The sequence below is a fragment of the Symphodus melops genome (genome assembly GCF_947650265.1).
Source record: "Symphodus melops genome assembly, chromosome: 7".
Taxonomy (NCBI): Eukaryota; Metazoa; Chordata; class Actinopteri; order Labriformes; family Labridae; genus Symphodus; species Symphodus melops.
In genome coordinates, this window is record NC_136697.1 from 19,392,468 (window position 1) to 19,419,428 (window position 26,961).

The following is a 26,961-nucleotide window of genomic DNA, read 5'->3' on the forward strand; positions in this document are numbered from 1 at the left end:
AAGAACTAAGACTGTTCACAAGAAAGATTCAGCTCATTACTGAGGTCCAGTGAAGTCCTTGTAACCCTGTTTTTGTGACAAAACGTGGAAATGATCATCATCCTATTAAGGAAAAATACAGCATACACATTGAAACAAAGTGTAATCCTTTATTGTTCAACAATGAATTTATCTTTTATTTAAAGATAATGATAAAACAGTAAGAATTACCATTTAAGTTAAATACTGTACAGTAGTGAAGTTTGTTTATCACAGGATGATCTAGTTGGTCCACTTAAACATTTACATTAATCAATTATAAAGCCTCTCATACAACCAGCATTTGTAGATTAACATTACATGTTTATAATAATGAATCTGTTCAAAGTCTTTCCTATTTAATTGAAAATAAATCTCTTAAGTGTCACAGTAGATCTAAAGTGAAGACATTTTTGTGTGTTCATTTCTGTCCCTCTGTTCTTTGTCTGCGGATCAGATCAGAATAAAGTCCTCCTTTGCCCAGCAGTTCAAGATGAGTCCCAGCCTTAAAAGAAGAAAAGAGGGTGTTAGATATCATTTAAAAAACACACACACACACACACACACACACTTGAGGATTACAATTACTACATAAAGGTGGAAGAAACCATTCAAGCAGTGTGGTGTTAATTCATGTTAGAACTTCTTTGAACACCCTGCCTCCTCACCTCCACAATGTGGCCGTTACTCATGACACAAATGAGGTCAGCGCCCTGGATGGTGCTCAGCCGGTGGGCGATGATGAGCACAGTGCGACCCTTTGTGGCTCTATCCAAAGCCTCCTGTACCACCCGCTCTGATTCTGCATCCAAGGCGCTGGTGGCTTCATCCAGAACCAGGATGCTGGGATTCTTGATCAAGGCGCGGGCGATGGCAATGCGCTGCTTCTGACCACCAGATAGTGTCACACCCCGCTCACCTGAGGATGAGCAATCTAAAGCTGAACCCGTCTCACAGATTTTAGTACTTGCAAAAGCCCAAATGAGTCAACATACCAACTACAGTGTTATATCCGTCTGGGAAAGCTGTAATGAAGCCGTGAGCGTTGGCTTGCTTGGCTGCAGTGATGACCTCAGCATCTGTGGCCTCAGGCATCCCAAAGCGGATGTTCTCTACGATGGATGAGCCAAATAAAACTGGCTCCTGCAAACAAACCGTAAAGATACAGTGAAAACTGGTCATCTACAAATGTTTATATTTAAAAAATATTATTAAAGTTACATTTTGTCCCCAGCACTAATTTAAAACCTGGGACGCATTAGTGATTAGCAATCTTTACCTGATTGATAAATCCAATGACTTGTCCCCTCAGCCAGGAGAGATCAAGTGTTCGGATGTCAAGTCCGTCCAGCATGATGACACCGTTGGTCGGGTCATAGAAACGCTCCAGTAATGACGCCACAGTTGACTTTCCTGCAGTAAATTAGATAAATCAAGGTGCTCCATCATGTTTTGAAAAGTCACACAATTCCATTCAATCTATTGTTCATGAATTTACCTCCTCCAGATTCTCCAACAATGGCAACAGTTTTGCACGGGGGCAGTGTTAAGTTGAATTTATCCAAGATCTGATGTCCAGGTCTTGTTGGATAACTGTCAATGTACAAAAAGAAGAAAAACAAGTTGGTGCTGTCTTGTATTTTGGTTCTTTTTATTATTGAAATTGAGTTAAGAAGAGGTTCCAACCTGAACGATATATTCATAAAGTCTACTCTTCCTGTTAGAGAGTCGTATGGGATGCGTCCTCCACCAGAGAGCGGGATGGTCGGCTTGAGAGCCAGGTATTCAAAAACCCGAGCCCCAGAGCTTAGTCCTCTCACCATCTGTTACACACATACATCATAGTTTCTCACTTATTCATATCATAGATCCCTATACATGTGTGTGTAATGAAATGCTGTGTATATGCCAATCAATCTTTATTTATTTGTAATTAAGTTATTAGTTATCTCAAGACACTTTACAAAAAGCAGGTATAAGACCTTACTTATTGCTACATTATAAAGACTATCAGAGAATTATGGGCACTTTGGTAAAGCAGCAAAAATTACATTGGTAAGAAAAAAACACCCTTTCAACAATAGATTTCTTTACCTGCCCGAAAAGGATTGAGATGCTGGCCAAGGACCTGAGCATAAAGAAAATGCTGGTGTTATACCCTTACATGATCTACATTAAAACTGGTTAATGTAAATGCAAATGACAATAACATTCAATCATCATGGAACACGTTGTATGTGTGTAATGTATTCGTACCTCTGAACAGTCTGGGAAGCAACCAGGAAAGACATCAGGTCACCAGGGGACAATTCATTGCTCGAAATCAACGTCCCTCCGGCAAAAATAGTTCCGAGTACGATGCCTGGGATTAAAGTACCCAAGACAAGTCAAAGACATCTTGAGACACAGCACCAATCATCTCAACAATGTGTCATTTATCGGTTTACACATTCAAATATGCTCACAGTTTAACGCGACGTTCGACAGTCCTTGGAAGACAGCTATTCCAGCACCAAGGTTCTCATTCATTTCGCACGATTTGTCAACTTCGTATGCGTATAACCTGCAAAAAAAGGTTTTGAGAATGGAACCGTGGCATTACTGACAAAGCGTTTACTTTGTCTTTACAAACACTACGCCTACAAAGAATGAACACCAGTACAGTCTGACTTACTGAAGCTCTCTTTCCTCCATTGCAAAGGCTTTCACTGTCCGCACATTGCCAAGCGCCTCATCTGCCACTCCTGTCGCTTTTGCCACCTTAAATTAAACAGACAGAGACTGAAAAATAAATGTACGTCTCTTTTCAATGACTAAATATATTCATTTTAATGTGTCTCAAATTGTGCATGCTGTTGGTACAGACTGAATACATACTTAATGTTCAAAGTTTCTGACAGCAAGCAGAAGAAAATAAACTTTTAAAGGAACTTGATGTTGTAATATTTTAGAGCAGACTTTATAACATTCTTATAATGGTATAACTGTCTATGGCCTTTAAAGCAGTGATTCTTAACTATAATCGAGACATACAGTTATATTGTCCAAGATCCTGAACACAAGTTCTCTTCTCTGTATCACCTGTTCTTGAGCCAAACGGGATAGTTTGCGAAGGAATGAGCCGAAGAGAGCCCCTGCTCCCACCAGACAGGGAAGGACCACCACAGTCAAACCTGTCAGTTTTGGGGAGATGACGTAGAGAGAGACGAAACATCCAACTGTCTGTGTGATACTCCTGAGACCCTGCAAAAAAAAAAAAAAAAAGAAGGCAAAAGAATAATTAGGCTTTAACTATAACTACTGATCTAACACCACAAATGTAGCACTTTATACCTGAGAAATGACCAATTTAAAGGACGACTTGAACTCCTGGATATCAGCAGTCAAACGATTCACCAGCTGCCCAGTTTTATTGGCATCAAAGAAAGCAACATCTTGCCTGTGAAAAGAATGCTGATAATATTATCAATAGGACTTGGATGTAGTCCAGCTATAAGTGTACAGGATGGCCATTAGCATCAAAACCTTTTGCTCCAACATTATGCAAAATTCACCTCAGTAAGGATGCAAAAAGGGTCTTCCTCATGTCTGCTGCCACTCTCTCCCCCACCCTTGAAAGCAGGATGATGTAGCCGCTTGTCAGGAGTCCCTGCACAGGAAGGTTATTCATGAACATTTCTCCAAACAGCTGTGACGTGTTCATGTTTTTTATGCACAATGTTTTCTCATTGAACATTATTTGAACATCAGAAGAACCTTGCAAGAAATTATTTAGTTATCCTTCATATGATCACTAACGTATTATTCAAAGCTTTTACAAACTTCTTGTCGAGGCTCTGAGTTATGATGTAGTGCAGCCGTGAAAGACTGTCATGATAACTTACTTGGATTGCATAAAGCCCAAGTAGTTTCAGTGCAGGACCCTTGATCTCTTGGACATAACTCCTAGTTTGGTCTCTCAGGAAACGTGCCACAACATTCACCAGGTCGCCAAGCATCAACGGGATTTGAATATTCAAGATGGCAGCACCAAAAGCAAGCTGATGACAGAAAGTAATGATCATAATGTCACAGCGTGTTAATTTTAATTAGAAAAACTGAGCACAAATGGACAGTTTCAGACGTACCACCACAGCACCAATGAGAGCAAACATTTGAGGTTTGACAAATTCCCACAAGATGTGCCATTTGAAGTCAGGAGCAGGGTTTTGGGCGACAACTTCCACAGGGGTGTTGTTATTCTCATCTGCCTCGCAGTAGGCGACATGGCAAAACAGACGAGCAGAGACAGTGAGTACTGCTGGTCCCAGGATGAACCTCAGAGCTACCCCAGGGGGTTTGGATGTCCGGGTTGCGGATTGGCGGGCGGCTCGATGAGTAAGGCTCCAAATACGACTGACTGTGTTTCCAGGCTGCTGTGAGGAGCTGTACGTTTTAGATGCTGGAGATTTATAATACCCACTGAAAAAATAATATGAACACAATTAGGCAAAGAGCAACCTATCATGAACATATTCAAAAGCTACGTAATAAAGGCTTTACCACTAACGGACTTGAAGTATTGGATTTAGATTCTGATCAGCGATCACAATCACAAATACTGAAGTAAATTCTCACCTTACCTATTTCAACACCGCTTAAGAAAGCCAGTCATAAAGATATAATAAATACTGTATAGAAAATTCAGGTAGGCCGATTCTTACAGTGTATATTAAACATGCTCTGTACAGAAAATAGTTGTAGCTGTCATAAACTGAAGCAGATAACCCCGGTCACATAAGCTTACCGTGACAGTCTCCATGTGTTTGCTGTTTTGTTGCACCAGGTGTTCAAGGACAATGACCGGCCCGGCGCAGTGATACTTGCTCTACAACAGAGCAACTGAAACATGTTGTTTTTTAAAAATATATATCCTTTGTTCACTGTTAACAAGCGCTTTAAGTGAAATGAGTCTTTAAGCTTTACAGTAATCCACAAGTAACATGTAAGCTGCCATATTGACTATGACCCAGAGTGCATTTCTGTGCCCAAAGGGAGGTCGTTTTAACCTCGTGTATTGGTTTATAGCGACAAAACATTGGTTTAATTCATAAAAGGTAACAGAGTGGAGGGAAATTACTCATTTGGACGACACTACATGGTTAAAAAAAAGAACATTTCGTGAGAAACTATAAAAAACTACAAACCAAACTCGGAAATGACGTTTGCCAAAGCGGAAATGACGTCATGATGTTTGTTGACATTTATTTGTGGAAGACAAAAACAGTGGACCCTCGCAGGATGGTGTATTTATGGAAATCAACGAGCGGAACTTTGGATACCTGTGGACACTAAAGACCACTGTGTCGTGATTGAAACATACCTGTGTGCATCTATCGAGCCAAGCAGAGTGAAGAAAGAAGATAAAGAGCAGCAGATGGACGAAGCAAGTCGGGAACAAAACAAACCGTGTCACCCTGACTACACGAGAGGCTGAATCATTCACAGGCTAAACAACCACCACACAGTTCACTTTAGCTTCACAGTAATCCGACACAAAGACTAACATTTGTTTGTAAATATATACAGTCAATACGATGATTTAAGTCTTAACGGCTTTTCAGTTATATCACGTTACCATGGTAATTAAAGGTTACACGAGCGTTGTCTGTTAGACTAGCAAGTTAGCAAGCTAATGTTAGCCGCTGCCAACATTACCCTTGGTTGAACTGCGGTGTAGTTAGCTAACAGCAGACATTACTGGGGTTGTCCATTAGTTTGTACAAGTGTTTAGTATAAGTAGCTCGTCTGTGAGGAGAATCCTCGAGAATGTGAAGCACAATGGCGAACTTTGAAGCTTACCCGGAGTATCAGAGAATTGAGGACTTTGAGGAGGACTCTCCACCAGGGGAGGAGGATTTACTGGTGCATGTGCCCGAAGGCCTCAAAGGTAAACATGTCCTTACGTTTCTTAAATGCTGATGTGTTGTTTTTATAAAAAAGAAGAAGAAGAATAGACTAAATGAACATTGCTGTCTCTTAATACATTCCATGTGAAATGATGCGCCTGGGTGAAAGCTCACTAATGCTGTTGTTGATATTGCAGACTCATGGCATCATATCAAGAACCTGGATAACTTCTTCAAAAGAATATCCTTTTTTAAACGTGTGGTTTGATAACGGTGAACTGTTGTTGCAGAACTGCCATTTTAGCACATAAACTCAAAACAATGTTTAATGTCATTTATATTTAGAATATGTTGAATTTTCATTGTGTACTTCTTGACTGATTAATACATATGTTGTTTTGCTAAAGTGTTGGGGTTTTTTCCCCTGTGAATCAAAGTACTGGCAGTAGGGATGTTTTGTTTTTTTGTTTATTTAAAAGGATCCCCATTAACTGATGCCAAGCTGACAGCTTGTCTTCCTGGGATCCAGTCAGTACATACAAAACACATTCATCACAATCTCAAGTGCAAGAAAAAATACAACAACCCTTAGGCTATAATAGAGTAAATAGAGATAAGCAACATACCCTTCATGACAGAAGCTTGCTCAATCAAATAATGTAATGATTCACTAAACTCGCGATGCGATACAATACAGGATACTGGCATCAAATTATGATGAAAAAGGATTCCTTTAGGGGCTGCAAACCCACTCGCCAGTGTGGTTTGTCCCTTTTAATGTCTGTTTTTTTTTCTCACAACAAAGGGAGGTGATCGGAGCTTCTAATTGTGCTGTTGATTAAACGCTGCATCATGTTGGTTGTGCTGTTTGTGTAATCGCCTGTCCTCTTGCAATATTTGCGCACCGTTTTTGTCTCGCCTGTTATCTTCTCACGTCTTTCATTTTCTTGTCTAGGGGGGAGCCAAAATGCTTCCACTCCTTGGATGTAAAAGACGGTGGTGTGTCCTCAATTTGAAAATGTTGCTCTACAGTCTGCAGTTGCTGACGCTCACGTTATTATTGCGATTTATTTGATAAATTACCGATTTCAGTCTGGACTGTTGAATCATTTTATCACGGTTAATCTTTCCATCCATAACTGTCACTCACTATGAGTGAAGTCTTGCTCAATGCTTTATGTCAGTCTCCTTAACCAACATGTCCACATCTACCATTTTCATCAGAAGTATGGTTTCGCTTGCATGATGCTGACGGAGTTCTTTGAACTTTTGTAAGTATTCAACAGTGTAGAGAACCTATCATGAGATACAGTCATGTCTTTGTATGTCTGGTTTGAATGTTCAGCTTGTTTTCTAGAAGGCTTCCCTGTGTCACTGCGAACTCTTCATGTTGTTGTGACAGTTTAGTGAGCCTCAGGCTTCATCATGAACACGTTCAGCCAGCTTATTTCAACTGAAGCTGAATCTCAGAGAATCACTGTGTTACTGCCATCATTACTTTTTCAGTTTTACAGCATTTCTCCAGATACAAAAACACAATTGTATGGCCTGATAGTGTCACATGTCGTTTTGTGTTTGAAATATTGTACAGACCAAAATAATGATCAGCCCTGGGACATATTGAGATGAGGGAATTGGAATTAATCTATCTAAAACACAACTTTATTCTTAAGCTTCATAGTTTGAAATAAAGTAGGAATCATTTCTCCAGTAATCTGTAAACAAGTATTCATCAGTGTTTTTGTGGTTATATTCTTGTTTTGATTGTTTTTTACCTGCCACATCGTGTGATAATTTTTTTCTCCTCCTCTCCTCCTTCAGTCAGTTTTTGTTTGTCGTCACATTCACCACCTTCCTCGTCAACTGCGTGGAGTACGATGTCCTGTTCGCGAATCGAGTGGTCAACCACACGGGTCCGGGCCACAACCCCTTGGATAGGAACAAGGTCACACTTCCAGACGCCATCCTACCGAGCCAGCAGTGTACCGAGAGGTAAATCAAGTTCATCACGACTCGACAAACTGCTTCAGTATGAGATAGTGTCATTCTTCACGGGGGGATAACGACGCTCACGGATGTGCCCGTTCCCTCATTCCAGCCAGTCAGATTAAAGTCTTTGTTCTCCAGCGGACGTGGTCTTTGATATTGTTATATTATTAGAGCCCTTTAAGAACCAGGCCTTCAGAGGGATTACACGTCTCCTGCTTAATACACTTTCAATCAGATTTTCAAAACTCATTTCTGGTTGGACTGTGTCATATGAGGCTTCAAAGTGCAAAATACAGTTACTGTTTTTTTTAAAATTATTTATCTGACAGAAATGAAAAAGCAACGACTCTTCAAGTCTCTTGTTTAATTGAACTCATGTTTTGTTTTTTGTTTTTTAATTTCTGCTTCATAAACACGAGAATGATGCACCCGCTGTGTGTTTTATGTTCTTCAGTATCCCTTTAAAATCAAGGCTTCATGTCACTTCATGTGGTTGTCGTAGATCATGAAGGTCAAAGGCCGATGGCTCCGAGTGAACGCGTGCTCACGGAGTTTAAGCGACACGTGTAGGACGAGTGATTGTCTCTTTCCAGGAAATGCATTTCACCCTTAGTTTTGTTTTCACTGAAGACTGGAAGCCTTGAGCAACATTCCTCTTAACTGCTGCTTACTCTGAGAAAAGGTATTTGTGTACCGTGTTTAGACCAGCTTTAGGGAACAGCGCAGTGTAACTGATAGCTTCTGTGAGGTAAAACTGCCCAGCTGAGTTTCTGACAACTTGGCTGCACAACCACATAACCCCCTCTCGAGGTGGCTGCAGGGTACACCCCCCCCCCCCCCCCCCCCCCCCCCCATGTTGTCATATCTTTCCCAAGATGTGGCTGAGCCTCTGCTTGTTTTCCACAGCTAGTCTAAAAGGGTTGTCATTAATTTGTTTCTGATTTGAACGGTGGCTACAGAGTCATTGATATCAAAGTCAATGACGTCCGAATGCCTGGAATTCTGATTGGGGGAACAGCTTGTTCCACAGTTTGGAGGCCTGCAGCTTTCCTCATACAACCCCCCCCACCACTCTAATTACACATTTGTAAAGCCACGTGTTTGTCTTGAGTCATGCTCGTCTTTTTGTGTATTACATCTAAAGCGACCTTTTATAAATCTGATCTGGAAAAGACCACTGAAACTGAGAGCGTCAGTAATGGAGCGAATAGTGTCTTTATAGGTTTGTCAGTATGTTTGGTGTTTTCATTCCTTAACCTTGGACAGCTGCTCACCTGTAACCTGTAGATACGTGTCAGTGTAATACATTGCAACATGTGCTGAAAGCAACAAGCTGTGTTTATCATGTTCATAGTGAAATGCTGCTCTGAGAGGCAATAGACAACTTTATAAAGGGAGATGACGCGTGAGTCCGAGATTTCTCCGAAGATTCTTCTGTTCGTCTCCCCGTGATAACATGACATCGTGGCTGTCCCTGGAAATATCCTTGTACTTTTGAATGTGGCGTTGAGCGACACTCATGCCGTTTGCCCATCCGTGAGTGACAGATGCTGTTAGCCACGTGTGAAATGAGCCTTTTGTTTTCTGTGCAGGATTCAAGAGAACAGCTGGATTATTTTCCTTCTTATCATGGCTGCTATCTTCTGGATCTACCGACTCATTAAAGTCATCTGCAATGTTTTGAGCTACTGGGAGATCAGGCAGTTCTACATCAAAGCGCTGAAGATCAGAATGGTGAGTGTTGAACCTGAAAGCTTTGTCATAGCGTACAGCGAAAGGTCCTTTAAATCAATGTATGTATGCTCAGCTAAAATGAGTCAGCTTTGTAGTATTCATCAGATTATTTTCCTTGTCTTGTTTTTCCCAGGATGAACTATGCAACTTCACATGGCAGGAAGTTCAGGACCGACTCATCAGCCTGCAGCGAGAGCAGCAAATGTGCATACACAAGAAAGAGCTGACAGAACTCGACATCTATCACCGCATCCTGCGATTCAAGAACTACATGGTGGCCATGATAAACAAATCGCTGCTGCCTGTGCAGCTGCAGCTCCCCCTGCTGGGCAATGTGGTGTTCCTCACCCAGGGCCTCAAATACAACTTTGAGCTGATCCTCTTCTGGGGCCCTGGCTCTCTCTTTCAGAACAAGTGGAACCTGCATCCAAAGTACAAGCGGAATGGGAACCGGCTGGAGCTGGCGCAGCAGCTCAGTAGAATCATCCTGCTGATGGGTTTGGCCAACCTGCTGCTGTGTCCCTTCATCCTGGTGTGGCAGGTGCTCTACGCTTTCTTCAGCTATACAGAAATCATACGCAGAGAACCCGGGAGCCTGGGCGCACGACGCTGGTCCCTGTACGGTCGCCTGTACCTGCGACACTTCAACGAGCTGGACCACGAGCTGCACGGGCGATTAGGCCGCGGCTACAAACCCACGTCGAAATACATGAACTCCTTTACATCACCGCTGCTGACCGTGCTGGCTAAGAACATCGCCTTCTTCTCGGGCTCGGTGTTGGCTGTGCTCATCGCGCTCACAGTCTATGATGAGGATGTTCTGACAGTGCAGCACATCCTGACTGGTATCACCGTGCTGGGGGTGGTCATCACTATCACCAGGTGAGGTTCATTTTTCGGTTCAGGCTTCACATGGATCCATTCAAGAATTGTTATCAGTCGGTGTAAAAAAAGGCAGGAACTTGTGAAAGATGTTTAGTTCGACTCATGCCTGTATTTAATGATGAGCAGAAAATACAACTGTTTATACACTTGATATTGAACTGCCATTGTTTTTCTTTTCTTAGCTAATCAAAAACCTGCACAAAATGATGCTGTTTCCAGTAGTTGTACTGTTGAGGGAAAAAAAAAGCAACAACATATTTTCTACCTGCCCCATGTCAGATCCTTCATCCCAGATGAGCATATGGTGTGGTGTCCAGAGCAGCTGCTGCAGTGCATGCTGGCACACATTCACTACATGCCAGACCACTGGAGGGGAAACGCTAACAAAAGTGAGACCCGTGAAGAGGTGGCACAGCTGTTCCAGTACAAAGCGGTGAGGAAATGGAGAAACTTTGTGGACAGGGACTCATTTGTCTCAATCAGAGTGAAGACAGGGATGAGTTTATGGTGTAATTATAATTTAATGTAGGTCAGTGACCAGACAGTGTGACTGAATCTCCATTGGGCTAAGTATATTGTTGTTAGAGAGGAGATGAATATGACAATTTGATAATGTGTAATCACTCTTTCTTTCTGTTTTTTTTTTTTGTTTTTTTACCAACTCAGGTGTTCATCTTGGAGGAGTTGCTCAGTCCTATCGTCACCCCCTTTATTCTCATATTTGTGTTGAGGAACAAGTCCCTAGAGATCATCGACTTCTTTAGGAACTTCACCGTGGAGGTGGTTGGAGTCGGAGACATCTGTTCCTTCGCTCAGATGGACATCAGACGACACGGAAACCCAACAGTAAGAACCGTTTGTTCTCTTTCAGCCTTTGATTTATGAGCTTTACCAAACTGGAGAGGTTTCTTTGTTTTAACTTTGTGCTGCTGAGCTTCATTTGATTTATGTAATATATTTGTTTTTCTTGCAGTGGATGTCAGAGGGCCAGACGGAGGCTTCTGTGTACCAGCAGGCTGAAAATGGCAAGACAGAGTTGTCGCTCATGCATTTCACCATTAAGAACCCACGCTGGCAGCCACCTCAGGAGAGTTCAGTGTTCATCAGCCACCTTAAGGAAAAGGTGCATCTTGATGCACAGGGCGGCCCCTCCACACAGCTGCTGCTCTCTGAGGCACCTCTGTGCACCTCGCTGCACTCCAACGATTCAGGGCCTGGGGTAAGAAACACGACGGAAGATGTTAAAGACAATGTGATGGACTGAGCTGACTTATTTTCTGTTTATCAATGATGGGTTGAATAATATAATTGTCCCTAAAGCTGAATCTATCAACAGACTGGATAAAGATGCAGCATGTCACGGCCGTGGTTCCATTCTGACAGACAACACTGAGACGCTGTGCAGGCTGAGAAAATAGACACTTTAATGTTCTTTGCAGAGCCCTTATATACTGTTCAACAGATGTCACAAATTCCTTCCCACTTTAGATACTTCTGTACATGGTCAGGAGAATCACATCACCTTTACCCTTACAATGTCAAACCTCTATTAGAAGAACAATTCCTCATTCCATTGTCAACTGAGGCCATACATTTATACTTTTAGAAAACCTTGAAAGACATTCTTCTCTTCAAATATGGTCATAGCTTCTCCAAATAGATCGTAGTCTGCTCACAGCAAAGTCACCTCTACAAAGTGTAACCAAACTGAACGTATTCACAGAAATTCGTACTATCAATCAATAAATCACTTTTTTTTCCCCCTCTCTTCAAACACTTGCTCGTGTCATATATTTTCCTTCCTGTTCTTTTTGACTGAGCAGCTTTGTTTGTTTCTCCAGACTGATAATTTGCTGGCCAGTGTCTTGGCTCACCCCATTCTCACTGCCTCGGGACTGCAAGGGCGAGACCATCGCTTCATCCCACCAAGCACCGCTGCTTCTGCTGCTGCCAGTGTTCTGGCCTCGTTGTCCACCTCCCAGCTCGCACAGCCCAGCCGCGGCCGCTCGCACGGGCTGCTGCCCACGTCGGTGCACCCTGAGAGCACCATGTACCGCAGCGACCGCACCATCATTGACAGGTACTTATCACCCGTGACGTTTCTGCGCACAATTATGTCCAAGAAAGTATCTGTTAGAATACAGGGCATTAAAATACATGCAAAGGATTGTTATCAACTTTGGTTAATGTTTTTCTTTCGCAGTATGACACGTAGTGACATCCGCATTCAGAGCAATGCACTGCACTCAGAGTTTGCTTCAGCAGAGATGAGTCTCCATGCCATCTATATGCATGAGGTAATGTTTTCAACCATTTGCTGTCACTACTTATTCCTTTGATGTTCATGGAGCTCTTGTTTTCTTTTTATTAGTGCCTGGACTATTAGGAGTTATTTCCTCGTATGCATCTTTTTAAATGTCAGACATCCTCTTTCAAGGCTATCCGTGTTCAATACTGAAAAGATTTGGATTGGTTTAACACTATTAGTCAACCAACTGCCTGTCGTCTTTTATTAACAAGTCCTTTTCCCTGCAGCTCCATCAACAGAGCTCCCATCCTCATAGATCTTCAGGTCAGTGGCAGAACCCAGTGCAGATGAGAGATCTGCATCCAAATACAGGTAAATGTCTGAACAGTGCTGCACAGCATTCTGAGGAAAGCTCGAGAGATGTTTTTTTAACCTTATCTGTACAAAAACTACAAATCTGCATTTACAGGTTCTGCATAGAAATGGGTCTGGGTCTTGTTTCTGTTTGTAGTACATTTGTTGTCTCAACTGTATTGACCAATTGCATATCAGCAACTTTTCTTTTCTTTTCCGTGTGCTGGAAAAGAAAGTGTGTGTGTGGACAGCAAAAAAACAGGGTCTTGTTTCTGTTTGTCAGACGCTGATTGCTGACGGGTTTCGAGGTTGAAAAACGATTGGCGTGAACATTTAGATCAAATCTTTCTGTTTGATGGAAGGAATGAAGTTGTAATCAGGAGGCTGCGCACTTAAATTAAAAACACTCCAGTCAGATCACTCTCTACTAATCGAACTGGACTTGAGATACATCTTTAAAGCAGTAACGTCTGCTTTAGTGTTTCTAAAACGTTTCTTCTGTCCTGCAGAAGCTAAATGTCCTCTGACAACGTGTCACACTGACAGCAAGTACAAAGAGTATTTCAATGAACTACACATTTCTACTCCATCACGTTTTAATTTCAAAACATGGAATAATGTATTCCTGCATCAGAGATGATGATTATTCAAATGTAGCATTTACAAAATCAAAATGTCGAGTATACGCATTGTATTTGTGCTAAGCGAGCTTTGAAAAAGCCAAATCCTTCAGCTGTTTTTCTTTTCTTTTTTTTCCCACAAAGTGATGCTCGAGATGATTAGTCATACATTTTATTTCACACAAGCATGGACTGGTATAAACATTTGCCAGGGGACATTTGGAAATATTAGCATTTAAAAGGGTCGCAAACAATAATCCGAGTGATCTTTAAATCTGTCGTTTCATCTCTCGCTTTTAATTCTGACCTTAAAAGACTGACTTTGTAACTTCACTCTTATCAGGTTTCCAGGCACACAGCGGCCTTGGTTCCAGTATTGGCATGCCCACCCCTGTCCACCTTGGTGGCTGGAAGGAGGAAGAGGAGGAGGAGAATGAAGATGAGGAGGAGATAAACAGTGGATCTACTCCAAAGCAGGGCACTGGGAGTAGTTGTTGAAGTGCCTTATTTAATAAGGTATATATAAAAGGACGCGTCTCTGATCTATGCTTTTTGGTTCTGTATCCTGTGACATACTCTTTTTTTTTCTTCTTCTTTTTTTTCCGTTGAATCCAACAACAATTGGCCTTTTATCCTACAAGGGATACATGGCCATGATGACGACTTCTTCTTGTTTTTTTTTTTTTTTTTTTAGTGTTTACATTTTACTCGACGAACATTGTGGCCTTAGATGATCTTCATGGACAATTTAGCATGGACCTTTAAAAAGCTCCTTTCAGTGTTTGTTGTGGGAAGGGGCTCATTGAATAACCACTGTCACTGCATGCCTCCTCCTGTCGCACCAGGCACACTGTGGCATCAGGGAAACCATAAGTCTTCCGTCCACTTCATCCTAATTTTGTCACAAACGTGTACAGACAACAAGTGCGTGCCAGGATACACAGAGACCATAGAATGCGTGCGTAGGATCACTGTGTGATGGCGTGTGTGGCTAACTTTTGTTGTAGAATGCAAAAAAGAAAAAAAAAGAGGCTCATCTGCGTGTTTGCACAATTCATGTATTTGTGCATCCCAACGTTTGTTAGTGTGAGTCTTATTGAATATAGCGCAGTGTGGTCTCTTGATCTATGCTGCGATGACTGCAAATGTAATTTAGCTGTCTGAACAATTTTAAACACCTGAAGAAAAAAAAAAAAAAGAATTCAATATTTAAAGTGAAGCTGTTTTACCCTGGTGCTTTGGAAATACACTTTTTTTATGATTAATAATTTCAGACTTCACATTTGTATTATCAGATCGAATCCTTTAGAAAGATACCAAGTATTGATATACTAAAGCGCTGACTGTAAAGTAGAAGTACTCCTGAAACACCATGTGTACCTGGCTAAAGCCCTATCGGGTTCAACAAAAGAGGTTTTTGAAAACCTGACATTCGCATGTTTGGATGCTGCTGCCTGTGTTTACTAGTCCTAAATACAGATATTACTTAGTATTAATTTATTCACAACTGAGGTATCAAGTATTCAAGTACTACTCCTGAAAAACAAGACGGAAATGACAGGGCCCAAATGCACTTGGCGTAAAAATTGAATGCAGAGGTAAGATGTCTTTTAATTAAGCTGGATCCAAACTCAGCTTTCTGCCTTAACATCCATATAACAATAATAAAACACATATTTATATCCGAGTTTTCTGTATTACCTCTACTCCCATCATTACCTCTCTGATATATTGACTCATATGTAAATATGTATACAGAACATAGAGGTTTCTTTTAAGTGTACAGGTGCATCTTTTCCCTGCATCCAGATTTGAATGACCGGTGTAAATGGACTGTTTCATTTCTTGCCCAGCTGAACTCTTGAATCAAACATTGATGTCCAAAGTACATGGATATGTTTTTTTTTCTGAACAAACCAGGTTTTGTTTTTTTTTTGCTTTTACAGATCTTTTTTTTTCACATACAATTTGTATGTGTGTGTGTGCGTGTGTGTATTGTGTGTTATGTTTTTAATCCTAAATGTTCACATAAAAGATTGAACTTAATCACAAGGGCTTATTTGAGTGTGTGCTGTTGCTTCTGAAGCTTTAGGTTTGAAGGATTGGGACTAAAGTAACTCAGCGTGTTCATAGTTAGCATCAGTTAGCTTTAAGTTAATTTATTCCCTGTTCTCCCCCTTGAACATATTGTATGGATATATTATTAATATTATTAAGTATTATTTATATGATTCATTTAAAAAAAAAAGAAAAAGATCAATTTTTCACCTTCAGAAAAGCTTACTTTTTTTTATGAAAGTCATGACATGCATCCCCACAATGCCCCTCTCCAAGAAGTTAAAGAAGCGTTGATGAAGAAAGTCTTGATACAAATGTTTTAATAATGCACAGATAACGTGGCCAGCATGATGTTGAATGTGTTAAACTCTGAGAATACTAAACTTAACCTGCTCGAGGATCCTGTGTACAAAAAAAAAAAAACATTCATCCCATTTTTATTGCGTTCTTCAAAAATCCCAGTAACGGATCTAAACCTCGTCCAGAGCACGACTCCACAGGGTACCCATGTCTTTGAGCCTGTGTGTTTTCAGACTTTCTTTTGTTACTGTGCTGGTGAACTGAATACTTTTGGACACCTGCGTTATTTTGTTGACATGAACTCAGAACTTTTTGCACTGACAAAAAAAAAAAAAAAAAAAAAAAAAAACATTTTTTTAAAAGTGTGCATATGTACAGTACATGCAACCGTCAGAAAAGGGACACCGAGTCAGTCTCCATCCTGAATGACCTCTTCTCATTGTACATAAGAAAAGTATCAGCATGTATTGTATCATCATGATGTACAGCCGACCACCTGGAAACACTGTGGCTAATCATGAGGTCTTTTTTTTTTTTTTTTTTTTGTAATACCTCTGATCACTTCATGTTCACGCTGTCACATTGTCGGAACATGCTTACATGGGTGTTGTGATCTGTTTGTGCAGTGAGTTTATGTTGTAGAGACACTGGAGCTCCACTTTGTGTCCCTTGTTTTTAGTGTTCTGTCCCCACAGCTAACACCTCACTGTCCTGTTAGTCATTTAATTTGAATCAGTGCCTTAGTATTAAGGATTAGTATTTGCTGTTATTTTTTAGAAGCCATTGGATTATCTTTTATAGCACATGCATGTACAGTGTGGTGTTTTTTTTTCTACTTGGTGAGTCATCATGTAGCATCGAGTATACAGTGAAGCCATGGATGAGGCATGAAAACAGGTCTTGTGTCAGCACACGTAATCTTATCATGGTGTCTCCATTTGCACTTTCCTCAATATCCCCGAACAAACATGAGTTTGCCTTGGATTTGGCAGAGTCTCCTCATGGCCAACCTTGGCGTCATCCTATGGTTTCTTATCCACTAAACACCAGTCTGAGAATCACAGTGACTGGAAAAAGGTGCTAAGTTTTCATCCTGAAATGTTGTTCCTTTTTTTTTTTTTTTTGTTTGTTTCACAGGTTTTCATCTGTTTTTTTTTTTGTTGTTGTGTAAAATAAGAAACACTAGCTGAAAAATTAAAAAATGCCAAAAGAAGTTGTTTTCGGCACAGCTTTACAATACTTGTTGTTTTCTGTGTGTGAGTAGAGAGGCAAAAAAATCTTATTTTGAGTGTATTTAATCATTTCATGTGTGCTTGATTAAGTGACGTTTATTTGAAATAAACAATTTATTTTAATTTTCTCTCTGTCTCATTATGTTGTTTGTTTTCCAGTGTCAGCCCGACAGGTAACGACATCCAAAGCTCTCTGTGAGTGTCAGACAAACATGTCACCAACATGCTGATAGTCGTTTTCTAAATTCATATTACATGGATTTCGGAGTGTTTGATTACTCTGTCGGCCCAATATTTGGTCTGGACAAACGTAATGTTTTCTACTGACGTACATTGTCTTTCGTGAATGAATGGTCACACTGGTTCCATTCATTTTCCATATAGCGTTTCTGAATAGATGTCCTAAAATGAAATAAAGTTTGACTTTGGTGACCCCTAGTGTTTATATTAGATATGACACTGATAGACAACATTGCAAGGTGCAATGAACTTGTGTATACATCTATAAATCTACACATATATAAATGTGGTCATTGGAACACGTCTTTAAAAAGGAATGCTTATTTCGGTGTTGCACACAGGTTGTTTGCAGCTCTGATAAGGACATGTGAGCTCCACTATCTCTGGTTCTGTTTGTTTCTTATCTTCCACTTGTCCTTTTGGCTGGTCAGATTATCAGCAGTGTCCACTCACACTATGGATCCACCTCTTCTGTGCAAATGCCAATAAACACATGTTACATTCTCTACAAAAACAAATCTGTTTTCTTGTCTTCAGTTCGAGTCGGAGCACCAAATATGCAACCAAATGCTTGCTACTTTCTGCTCTATATTCTAGACTTAATGGTATGTTTCCCTGACAATAATATCCTATATGTTATATCTGTCAATTAATTACGAATCCATAATTTCGTTTAGTTTCATCTTTGTTGAAATAGTAAGTGATTTTTCATTCATTATTTCTTTGGGAACATCTCTGCCCTGGAATTCACCTCCTATCTTCTATAACAGATGAAAATCTAAATAAACCTCACATGTTTATGTTTAGCGTCATACTATCATGTCCCACGTCTTTTTCCCTCATCTAGTTTATAGTTATCATTGTTCAATCCACTTAGTGCACAAGGGCGTAAACACCATCTCCTTTTCATTCTTGGCTATCTGTCCTTGTCTCACTTGTCATCTGCTATGTGTAAATGTTGCTTTGAGGTAACACTCGTGTCTTTTGGCTGTGAACATGATATAACCATGACCTTATTCTCAAGATGGCTCAGAGGGCAGTTGGAAGGCCATGTTAGTTAGATATTTGAGAGTACACACTGGCACCAAATGTTCTGCTGGGGATTTTGTCCAACCCCTGGGCTTGCTAAAAAACATAGCAAGGTGCTATGTCCTTCTACTGCCCTCTGCTGTGTTGTTTTCAAGGAGTTCACAAAAGCTGTAAAAAGCTGACATCAAGAAATGAATTTGGAAAAAAGCCAAACAGATTATTGGAGGCAAAAGGAGGTGATATATTCTTCCATGTTCCTGAAATCATTAACAATTACATTAAAAAAAAAACGTTTAGATGGATTTCCAACAGAGACAACTTTTTTTAATTTTTTTTTTTTTTTTTTTAGGAGTGTGGTCGCCAACCTCTGAAGACAGAACAGAATGACACAGGGGCAAGCAGCAACAGCAGAGTATCCTCTGATAGAGTTTCGGGGAGTTTAAATCAGGGTTGGGCTGCCTGCTGCTGTCAGTCATTGGTGGTGGGGGAAAGCCCACTCCGAAAGGAAGTGTCATGGAAGCCAAAGAACAGAAAATACAGGGGTAAGACTTTCCATCCCTCATTTCTTTGTTTAAAGTCATCATAAGCATTCAGTAAAAGAAACAAGATCATAGCAAATCGGAGAAAACAAACAATAGAAAGTGGTGGACAAACACCCTGCGACCCGAGGATTACTTAATGTTTTCATTGCCAAGATGCAATGGGAGATAAATTTATCACATTACTGTTTGAAAATCCTTTGTGTAACATGAAGTCATGACTTTATTATGGGCCTGACTCGCTGATAGAAGCAGCTGCCAACATGGTGGAGGTGAAATACAATGTGCCAGAGTCAAGGTTGAGTTAAACTTCTCTCTGAATGTCTTTGTTTATTTGTTTACATTGGATCCCCATTAGTTGTTTCCGCATTAATAATTATTCTTCCTGGGGTCCATACAAGAAAAACAACACAAAAACATGGTTAATCCAATTCACAACATTAGTGGAAAAAATGAAAAACATTCACAGACAAACCAAGGACTGATATCATCTTGTCATGAGCACATAAAACAGCAGTTTACCTAATAAGTATTAAAACTTGACTTTTTCAACCTTAGCCAATCAAGTATTATACACATTTATGTTCATGTTACATGCAGACCAAACTGCATTCCTTAATCTCTTTTTAACATTCATCTTGTTATTGATCTGTGTTAAATCTGGTGGCAGTTTGTTTAGGTAGGGGTAATGTGAAGCACCCACATTAAGCTTGTCTTGTTTCATCAGTATGTCTTATACTTATGTATTTAAGATGGGACTTTAAGTATGTCCGTTTCTTGATGTATAAATGTTTCTTATAAAATGGACAAGGCTACATGCAAGTTTCTCTTCCATCCTGATCCATGACAGCCTTGTATGATTCATTCCACACTGTCACCCATTGAGCAGTACAGAACAAGACAGGTAGCTCTGTTTCTGAATGATCTGGTAAGATAAAACTAAAGATTGTGTAACTGGTTTTATTGGGTTTTCTGTTGGGAAATAGGCATTCTTTCTTATATTAGGAAATCAGCTCATTTTTGCAACTACATTGTCAATGTGAGTTGTCCATGAAAGTTTTTTATTTAATTGTTAACTCCAACAGTTTGGCCTCTTTAACCTGCTTGAAGGGTTCCCCTTGTAAAGAGTTGAAAATCATGTAATTCTCAATTTTGCAAAAGCTTTAACTGAAAATCAACAGATTACACAATGATATAGACTTACAACCAGTGCTACAATCGAAAAATAATTAAATTATAGCCAATTCAAATGTTTAAAGGTTCAAGTAAAACTTAAGAAAAGGACATTAAGGTTTAAAGGAAAACTGATGTTTTGTGAAAAATGTCCCAAATTGAGGATTAAGATCCATTAAACCTCTGTGTCACGGTAAGTATGCCTTAACAAAACAAAGCAGATTCTTATTCTAATGTAATCCTGCAATGTGGCTTAATCGTTGTAATCATTATAATAGGCAAACAGTAACACCTTTGTCATGGCTAAGCAAATGTGCCAAAAATGTTCAAGAACTTTGTAATTTGGGACATTCCCTGAACACACATAAGTCAGACATGCACACACGTGCAAAAACAGGATCCTAATGGACATGCATTAATGGAAAAAATGTCCGAGTGAGGGGGCTGTACCTGAAAGAGCACCCAGGCAGATAGGGGCTTTGTGCCTTGCTTGAGGGTGACATGGCAGTGCTTGGGAAATCAATTGTCCACTTTCCATACACTCTCCATTCCATACTCTGGTCTGTACCAGAACATGCATGACGTACCAACCCCCTGGTTCCCCACCCAAGTCCCCTTTGACTGAGCTACTGTGGCGTCTTTAAACCTCGCCAGAATGGAATCGTGATAGTGAAAGGACTTCTAAAGTGCTTTATGGAGTCTCAAGCTGCTGCTCAGGAATTCCATGAGCAAGATAAATCAACATTCATTTTGTTGGTCGTCAGGCTCAGGTCCCACACACTCTCTGGTAGATTGAGGAGCCTACTTTGACATGGACACCTTGTCTGTTCCTTTTTTCTTCTTTTTGTAACCAAGATAGATAGCATATCTAAACATACATGCACCACTTTAAGGCCACGTTTAAATAAATGCCACTGAAGGCCTACTGTACATCATTATCAAAAACGTGCTTTCACTAATGTATGTTTAATTTATAATTAACTATACAGTATATGAATGTATCTAGGTGAAGCACAATGGTCCAATCGTCCTGTTGTAGGTGACTTTGAAACAAGGCATTTTAATCAATAGAATGTAAAAATAATAATTGTACTTTGACATATGGAAGTATAACAAGATAATTTCAATGTCAAAAATGAATGACACACTCTTTTTTGGAGGAATATTTTTTAAGGGGAATTGAAAGGAATGACCTCATTAAATTGGAAGCAGGAGAAAACAAGGCTGGATTTAGGAAAAGGTGCTTAATTGGTGTAAAAATGTGGGATTATCATTTCCGTTTAATTCGATTTATTTATGACCTGTACACGTGAGAATGCTGCTACAGTAAGCCTCCGCTGAGAAGGTGGAAGCAATTTTTTTTGGCTATTAAAAATCGAGTTGAGTTGTTTACGACTTAGTTATTGTATGGTGACTGCAACAGTGTGCAGCCCTGCAGAGGCCAGCTCAGTCTTAACTTTCCTTCCTCTCCAACAGGCCAGGCAGGCAGGCTCCTATCTCCTATCTGCACACAGTAGTTAAATGACAGGTCTATTTTAGAAAAGGAGGCTGTGCCAAAGTAGGCACGTCAGTTATTTGGCATCATGAGGTAGTGGAGAAGAAAGAAAAAAGAAGTCTAGTCCACCGCCCACCGCAGGAGACTGGGGGGATGTTCCAACACCCTGGATTTACAACCATTTCAAGGATATTTGAGCACAAACGAGACATTTTTTTTGTGGGATTTCTACACATTGAAATCGGAGTCGACTGTCATCCGGAAAACTTGAGGACCACATGATTCATCGCCTGCTTTAACCCTTACCTGAGTGGTTGACGACTCAAGGTGAATGAGCTGCGTTACTGCTTATAACTTAAAGTAGCACAAGTAATACATCAACACGTTTACCGAATACTTGACAGAAGAAAGCTACTTTTTTATTCTTTCAAATATAGACGAGGTAGGAACCTGTATAGCCTACAGTGTAACACCTGCAACTTTAACAATGAGGCTACAATCGTTAAGCAAGCGTCAGAGATTCCCTTTGGTTATTATTATGTTTCAGTAAACTTGAGTTTAACCTTTTTTTTTCTTTTAAAAATAACGAAATACACGTTAAATTCCAACGTATTTAAACACATTTAATTGACGGTTTATACAATGAACACTGAGAGAGAAACACTTCAGTAATTGCGGGAGTTTCTGAAGTGGGAGCTTTATCAAACAGCTGATGAGCCTTTCGCTTCTACAAATGGCAATGGACAGAGACGAGGTCTGACAGCTGAGGTTATTTTTGGGACAGGCAGTTCGAGCGACAAAGGTGACAAAGCTGGTAAATGTCACTCTTTGAATGGAGTGAATGGCATATATCTGCTGCTGTTTGACCTTGTTGTATGTAAAACATAGTTGTTTATTCATCTCCCTTCCCGTTAAAAAAGGCTTTTTGGGCGAGCGTGAATGAGTTGTATTGATTGGATTCTGTAGGGCAGGGAAAAGGGTACGTCTACTGACACTTACTGTAACTGCAAGCCATAAATATGCTCATCTCAACAGTGGCTTTTTAATCTATTTTTACATAGCTGAGCATATTTATAGAGTACATTTAACTAACGTAACCTCTTACAGTGGTTTTAATCTGTTCTCTTTGTGATGTAAGGTGTGATCAAAATGTAAAATACCTGACAACACTTGTTTGAACATAATATATTTTTTATTTTGTTTTTCTACTAATCTGCAGACATTTAATGTGTTTCAAACCAAACGTCCGTTCCAAGCTAATTTAAACTCGCAATATGTGTTATACAGTATGCCTACTGATAATTAGAGATTAATAATTATAATAATTAGATTATAGAAGTATTTAGAAGAAAAGTGGGACACAACCTCCTTATGTTGCATTATGATTTCCTTCTCTACCCTGCGTGGTACTGTATTCAACTTTGTGTTGATTTCAGGTACAAACAATGGATCCAAGCTTATTCGGAGGAGTCCCCAGGTTTCTCACCCGTCCAAAGGCGTTCTCAGTGTGTGTAGGCAAGGACGCCACGCTGAGCTGCACCATCGTGGGCAGCCCCACCCCGCTGATCACCTGGGAAAAGGAGAAGCTGAAGCTGACATCTGGGGGACGCTTTAAGACTGTGGAGGATGGAAATGTGTACCGCCTAACCATCTATGACTTAACACTGGAGGACAGTGGTCAGTACATGTGCCGGGCGAAAAACAATGTTGGGGAAGCTTATGCCGCTGTAACCCTAAAAGTAGCCCTACCAACAGAGATGGCCCAGAGGGCTCCTGGTTTCCTTGTTAAGCCGACCTCTGCACGTGTAGGTTTGGGAGATGATGTTGTTTTCCTCTGCCGGGTTGCAGCTCACCCTGAAGTCAACTTTGATTGGGAGAAAGATGGGCGCTACATAGGGGAGAGTAATCGTATCAAGATTGTTTCTGACAGTGACAGCAGCACCCTAAGGATCCAAAGTGTTCGTAACCTAGACAGCGGCACCTACACCTGCAGGGCCCAGAACAGTGTTGGTCGTGCACATGTTTCAGCAGCTCTTGTTGTGGATGCTCAGGATTCCCGCCACTTGGCTGCAGAGAAAAACACCTCCCTTCTTTCTCACCTACAAAAGCGCAAAGAGGAGATGAAGAAAGACATCTCAATCTATCGCACGGCGGAAAGCAGCTCCGCAAATTCTTCATCCTCCACAACAAACATCAGAGATGGTTTGAGTCTTGAACATGAGCTGAGGGCATCCGCGCTGGCAAAGCTGCCCAAAGGTGTGTTTACTCGTACCTGCACAGTGACTGAGGGCAAGCATGCCAAACTTAGCTGCTTCGTGACAGGCCACCCTAAACCCCACATTATCTGGAGAAAGGACGGATCGAACATCAGCGAGGGCCGCAGGCACGTCATTTATGAGGACCAAGCTGAGAACTTCATCCTCAAGATCCTGTACTGCAAGCAGACTGATAATGGGCTCTACACCTGCAATGCCACCAACATGGCTGGGCAGACCTACAGTGCTGTGTTGGTAACAGTCAAAGGTAAGGTGGCCACTCCTACAAGAATCCTACATATTTCCCAGTTATGCATCTAAATGCATACATTTTTAAAACTATAAAGAGAGGAAATTATTGTTTTAACTATGCAGGCTTATTATTATATCCCAACACATCTGGGCACTGATGGGGTTTTTTTTGCAAAGACTTCTCACAAAGGGACAACATATGTCAATGTGTGTGACCTTTCTTTGAGCTCATTGTGATTACACATTTTGTGACGAACTTAACATTTACAACTCCAGTAAGTTATAAATATTTCTTACGTCTAATTTTTTCAATAAGTGCCTTTGTTCGCCCAGAGGAACATGTCAGTGCAGCAGTGTGACTTATATATATTTTCAACAGCAATGAACGTTGCTGGCATATGGGACATAGGTATAAAGCTCATAGTATACTGTGATTGTTGGCTACTTCACTTTTGTAAGTGTTGTCCAAACCACTAAACAAAGACCCATTTAAACCTCTTAAAATGTGTGCGGCTATTCACAACAAGGTTGATTTGGGCTCACCATCTGCAGGGGGGTGTTGTGTTGCATCTATTTTCTGCTGGTGATGAGAAGTTCACAGTTGCTAAGATGGTCCCTCACTTACTGGACTGCATTGGCACTTTGGCTTCTGTGACTTCCCTTGGGAAGAAATTGAAGTGTTGGAGATTAAGTTTGGCTGTTAATCTCCCTTCAGTCCTATAATGAGGGCTAAGCCACTGATGGACCTTTTTTTTTTGTTTATACCAGGAACATGGATGCAGCCAATTCTTCTTGCTGTAGTTTGTTTGTGTTAAGATGTGTCAATGTTTAAAAAAGGACAAAATATATCTATAAAGAAACAGAAAACTATACATTAATTAGAAGATACATGTTTATGATAACAGTCACTAAAGCACACCATCACTGGCACACATTTGTCCCTTATACGTAATTTGAATAAAACATCTATGTCTTTTTATGGGGGTGATTGGTGGATACTGATTGAATGAAATACATTATTTCTTCATCAACAATGAACACAGGAAAAAAACCCGCTTTAAAGCTATTTTTTTCTAAATCCAAAAACATTGTGCTTTGTTAGCCAGGTAAGATGGATTATTGCACTGTACTTGAAAGTGAATTTCAGTGTTTTGGTAGAAAAGGAAGTAAGGCACATTCCTTTGAAGACAATTTATCAAAGCCTCGGCTTAAATTAGAAGCTTTGTTTAATTTGGTGAGCCGCACTGTGTGAAGTAAATGTGGTAAATATATTCAACTTGTAGATACATAACAGGACATATTGCTTATGTGTTCAAAGTGAATTTGACTTTGAGTGATTTATTAAACCTAGTGGACGTACTCATAACTCAAAAAGGAATTCCTTCCGTTTCAGCACATGTAGATTTTATAGACTGTCACTTTGCCAGCAGAGCGTGCACGTCATTCCTATGTTTAACACTGTTGGCTCAGATCCAAGGGATGGATATAGACGTAGTTTGGAACCGTAACAGGCAAATGACCCGAGCAAGGAGTGTTAAGAGTTAAAGGGTGAGTTAGAGTTAGAGTTAAAAACACAGCTTGGAAAAGTTCGGTAAAATTCACAAAACGCTGTCTCCCATCTCAAATAATCTCCAATGCAAAGATTCTCCCATGATTGGTGTTGAAATCAAACTGTGACATTAATTTACATGAGAATAATATAAATATGAACATTTTCAGCAACACTCTTTGAACAATATCATTGTATTTTGCACATCATAGCTCATTACCCCCTCAAATCTTATTATGTTTACCTACAGGATGATTGATTGATTGTTTCTTTATTATACATTGGCATCAACTACGACTTCAGAGGGGGCCGATGGCAATTAGGTTGCGACCTTAATGCAAAGGTTATAGTCCTCTAAGCAGACGGCCCGGGTTCAGGTCCAACCCGTGTCTCCTTTCCTGCACGTCATTCTAAACTGCTTTATGAAATACAGGCTTAAAGCCCAACACCTGAAAATAAAGGAAACAAAAAACCCAAAGATTTAACAGCTGACAATGAAGAACATATAATTCACCTGGCAGATTCTTGATGTTGAATCAGCTCTTCATTTGATGTTACTTCAAATCCACCACACATGCAGTAAAGATTAAATTGTCTCATGTTAAAATATCAGTTAAAACTCAGATATTGATGTTGATATTTCTGAAAATGATCAATCCACTCTGTCATTTGTAGTTGAACGACTACTGTATGAGAAATCTTCACTAAGATTATGCAACCCAAATAATTGGCTTTTTCTCTTCATGTCAGAGCCGAAGGTGCCTTTCAGAAGGAAGTTGCAGGACGTGGAGGTACAAGAGAAAGCTTCAGCTACACTGCTGTGTGAGGTGCCGGTGAGTTCCACCCAGGCCAACTGGTTCATGGAGGAAACGCGGCTGGAGCAGAGTATCAAATATAAGATGGTGCAGGAAGGCACTCTGCGTCGTCTCACCATACACAATGTCACCACGAATGATGACGGTGTTTACATCTGCGAGATGAAGGAGGGCAGCCGCACTGTGGCTGAGCTCACAGTTCTGGGTATGGCTAAAGCATTTTTATCTTTTTATTGACTGCTTATTAACATGTGCAAGTATCGCTTTGCTATTATTTCAAAAATATAT

At 40.4% G+C, this 26,961-nt stretch overlaps 3 protein-coding genes across 9 annotated transcripts in view; 2 read left to right on the forward strand and 1 right to left on the reverse strand.

Moving 5' to 3' along the window:
• Positions 1 to 135: 135 nt before the first annotated feature.
• abcb8 (ATP-binding cassette, sub-family B (MDR/TAP), member 8) lies at positions 136 to 5,289 on the reverse strand. Of its 2 annotated transcripts, XM_079347568.1 has the most exons (17): positions 5,205 to 5,289; positions 4,805 to 4,899; positions 4,146 to 4,479; positions 3,903 to 4,058; positions 3,573 to 3,667; positions 3,352 to 3,457; positions 3,100 to 3,261; positions 2,693 to 2,778; positions 2,484 to 2,581; positions 2,275 to 2,380; positions 2,113 to 2,146; positions 1,705 to 1,841; positions 1,517 to 1,611; positions 1,298 to 1,431; positions 1,014 to 1,161; positions 687 to 937; positions 136 to 523 (listed from the first exon to the last, which is right to left on the reverse strand). In XM_079347568.1, the coding sequence occupies exons 1-17, from the start codon at positions 5,259 to 5,261 to the stop codon at positions 440 to 442; spliced, it is 2,178 nt and encodes a 725-aa protein (XP_079203694.1). In that variant the 5' UTR covers positions 5,262 to 5,289; the 3' UTR covers positions 136 to 439. The 2 variants fall into 2 exon arrangements, with proteins under 2 accessions (XP_079203694.1, XP_079203695.1); XM_079347569.1 differs by lacking the exon at positions 5,205 to 5,289 and having other exon boundaries at positions 4,805 to 5,198.
• atg9b (autophagy related 9B) lies at positions 5,252 to 14,767 on the forward strand. The gene is made up of 13 exons (XM_079347567.1): positions 5,252 to 5,947; positions 6,104 to 6,147; positions 7,113 to 7,177; positions 7,728 to 7,898; positions 9,488 to 9,629; positions 9,763 to 10,511; positions 10,794 to 10,947; positions 11,181 to 11,360; positions 11,488 to 11,733; positions 12,356 to 12,594; positions 12,718 to 12,811; positions 13,050 to 13,134; positions 14,080 to 14,767. Exons 1-13 carry the CDS (start codon positions 5,839 to 5,841, stop codon positions 14,232 to 14,234), a joined length of 2,433 nt encoding a protein of 810 aa, XP_079203693.1. The 5' UTR covers positions 5,252 to 5,838; the 3' UTR covers positions 14,235 to 14,767.
• Positions 14,768 to 21,897: 7,130 nt separating this feature from the next.
• Positions 21,898 to 26,961, forward strand: part of obscnb (obscurin, cytoskeletal calmodulin and titin-interacting RhoGEF b) — a 50,599-nt gene continuing 45,535 nt past the window's right edge. For 3 of the 6 annotated variants that reach the window (XM_079347853.1, XM_079347854.1, XM_079347855.1), the window contains exons 1-3: positions 21,900 to 22,129; positions 23,239 to 24,325; positions 26,609 to 26,878. In XM_079347853.1, coding sequence (XP_079203979.1) covers positions 23,248 to 24,325; positions 26,609 to 26,878 — 1,348 coding nt within the window. In that variant the 5' untranslated portion in view covers positions 21,900 to 22,129; positions 23,239 to 23,247. Of the gene's footprint in view, positions 22,130 to 23,238; positions 24,326 to 26,608; positions 26,879 to 26,961 lie in introns of all 6 variants that reach the window. The other 3 variants (XM_079347856.1, XM_079347857.1, XM_079347852.1) reach the window with 2 other exon arrangements.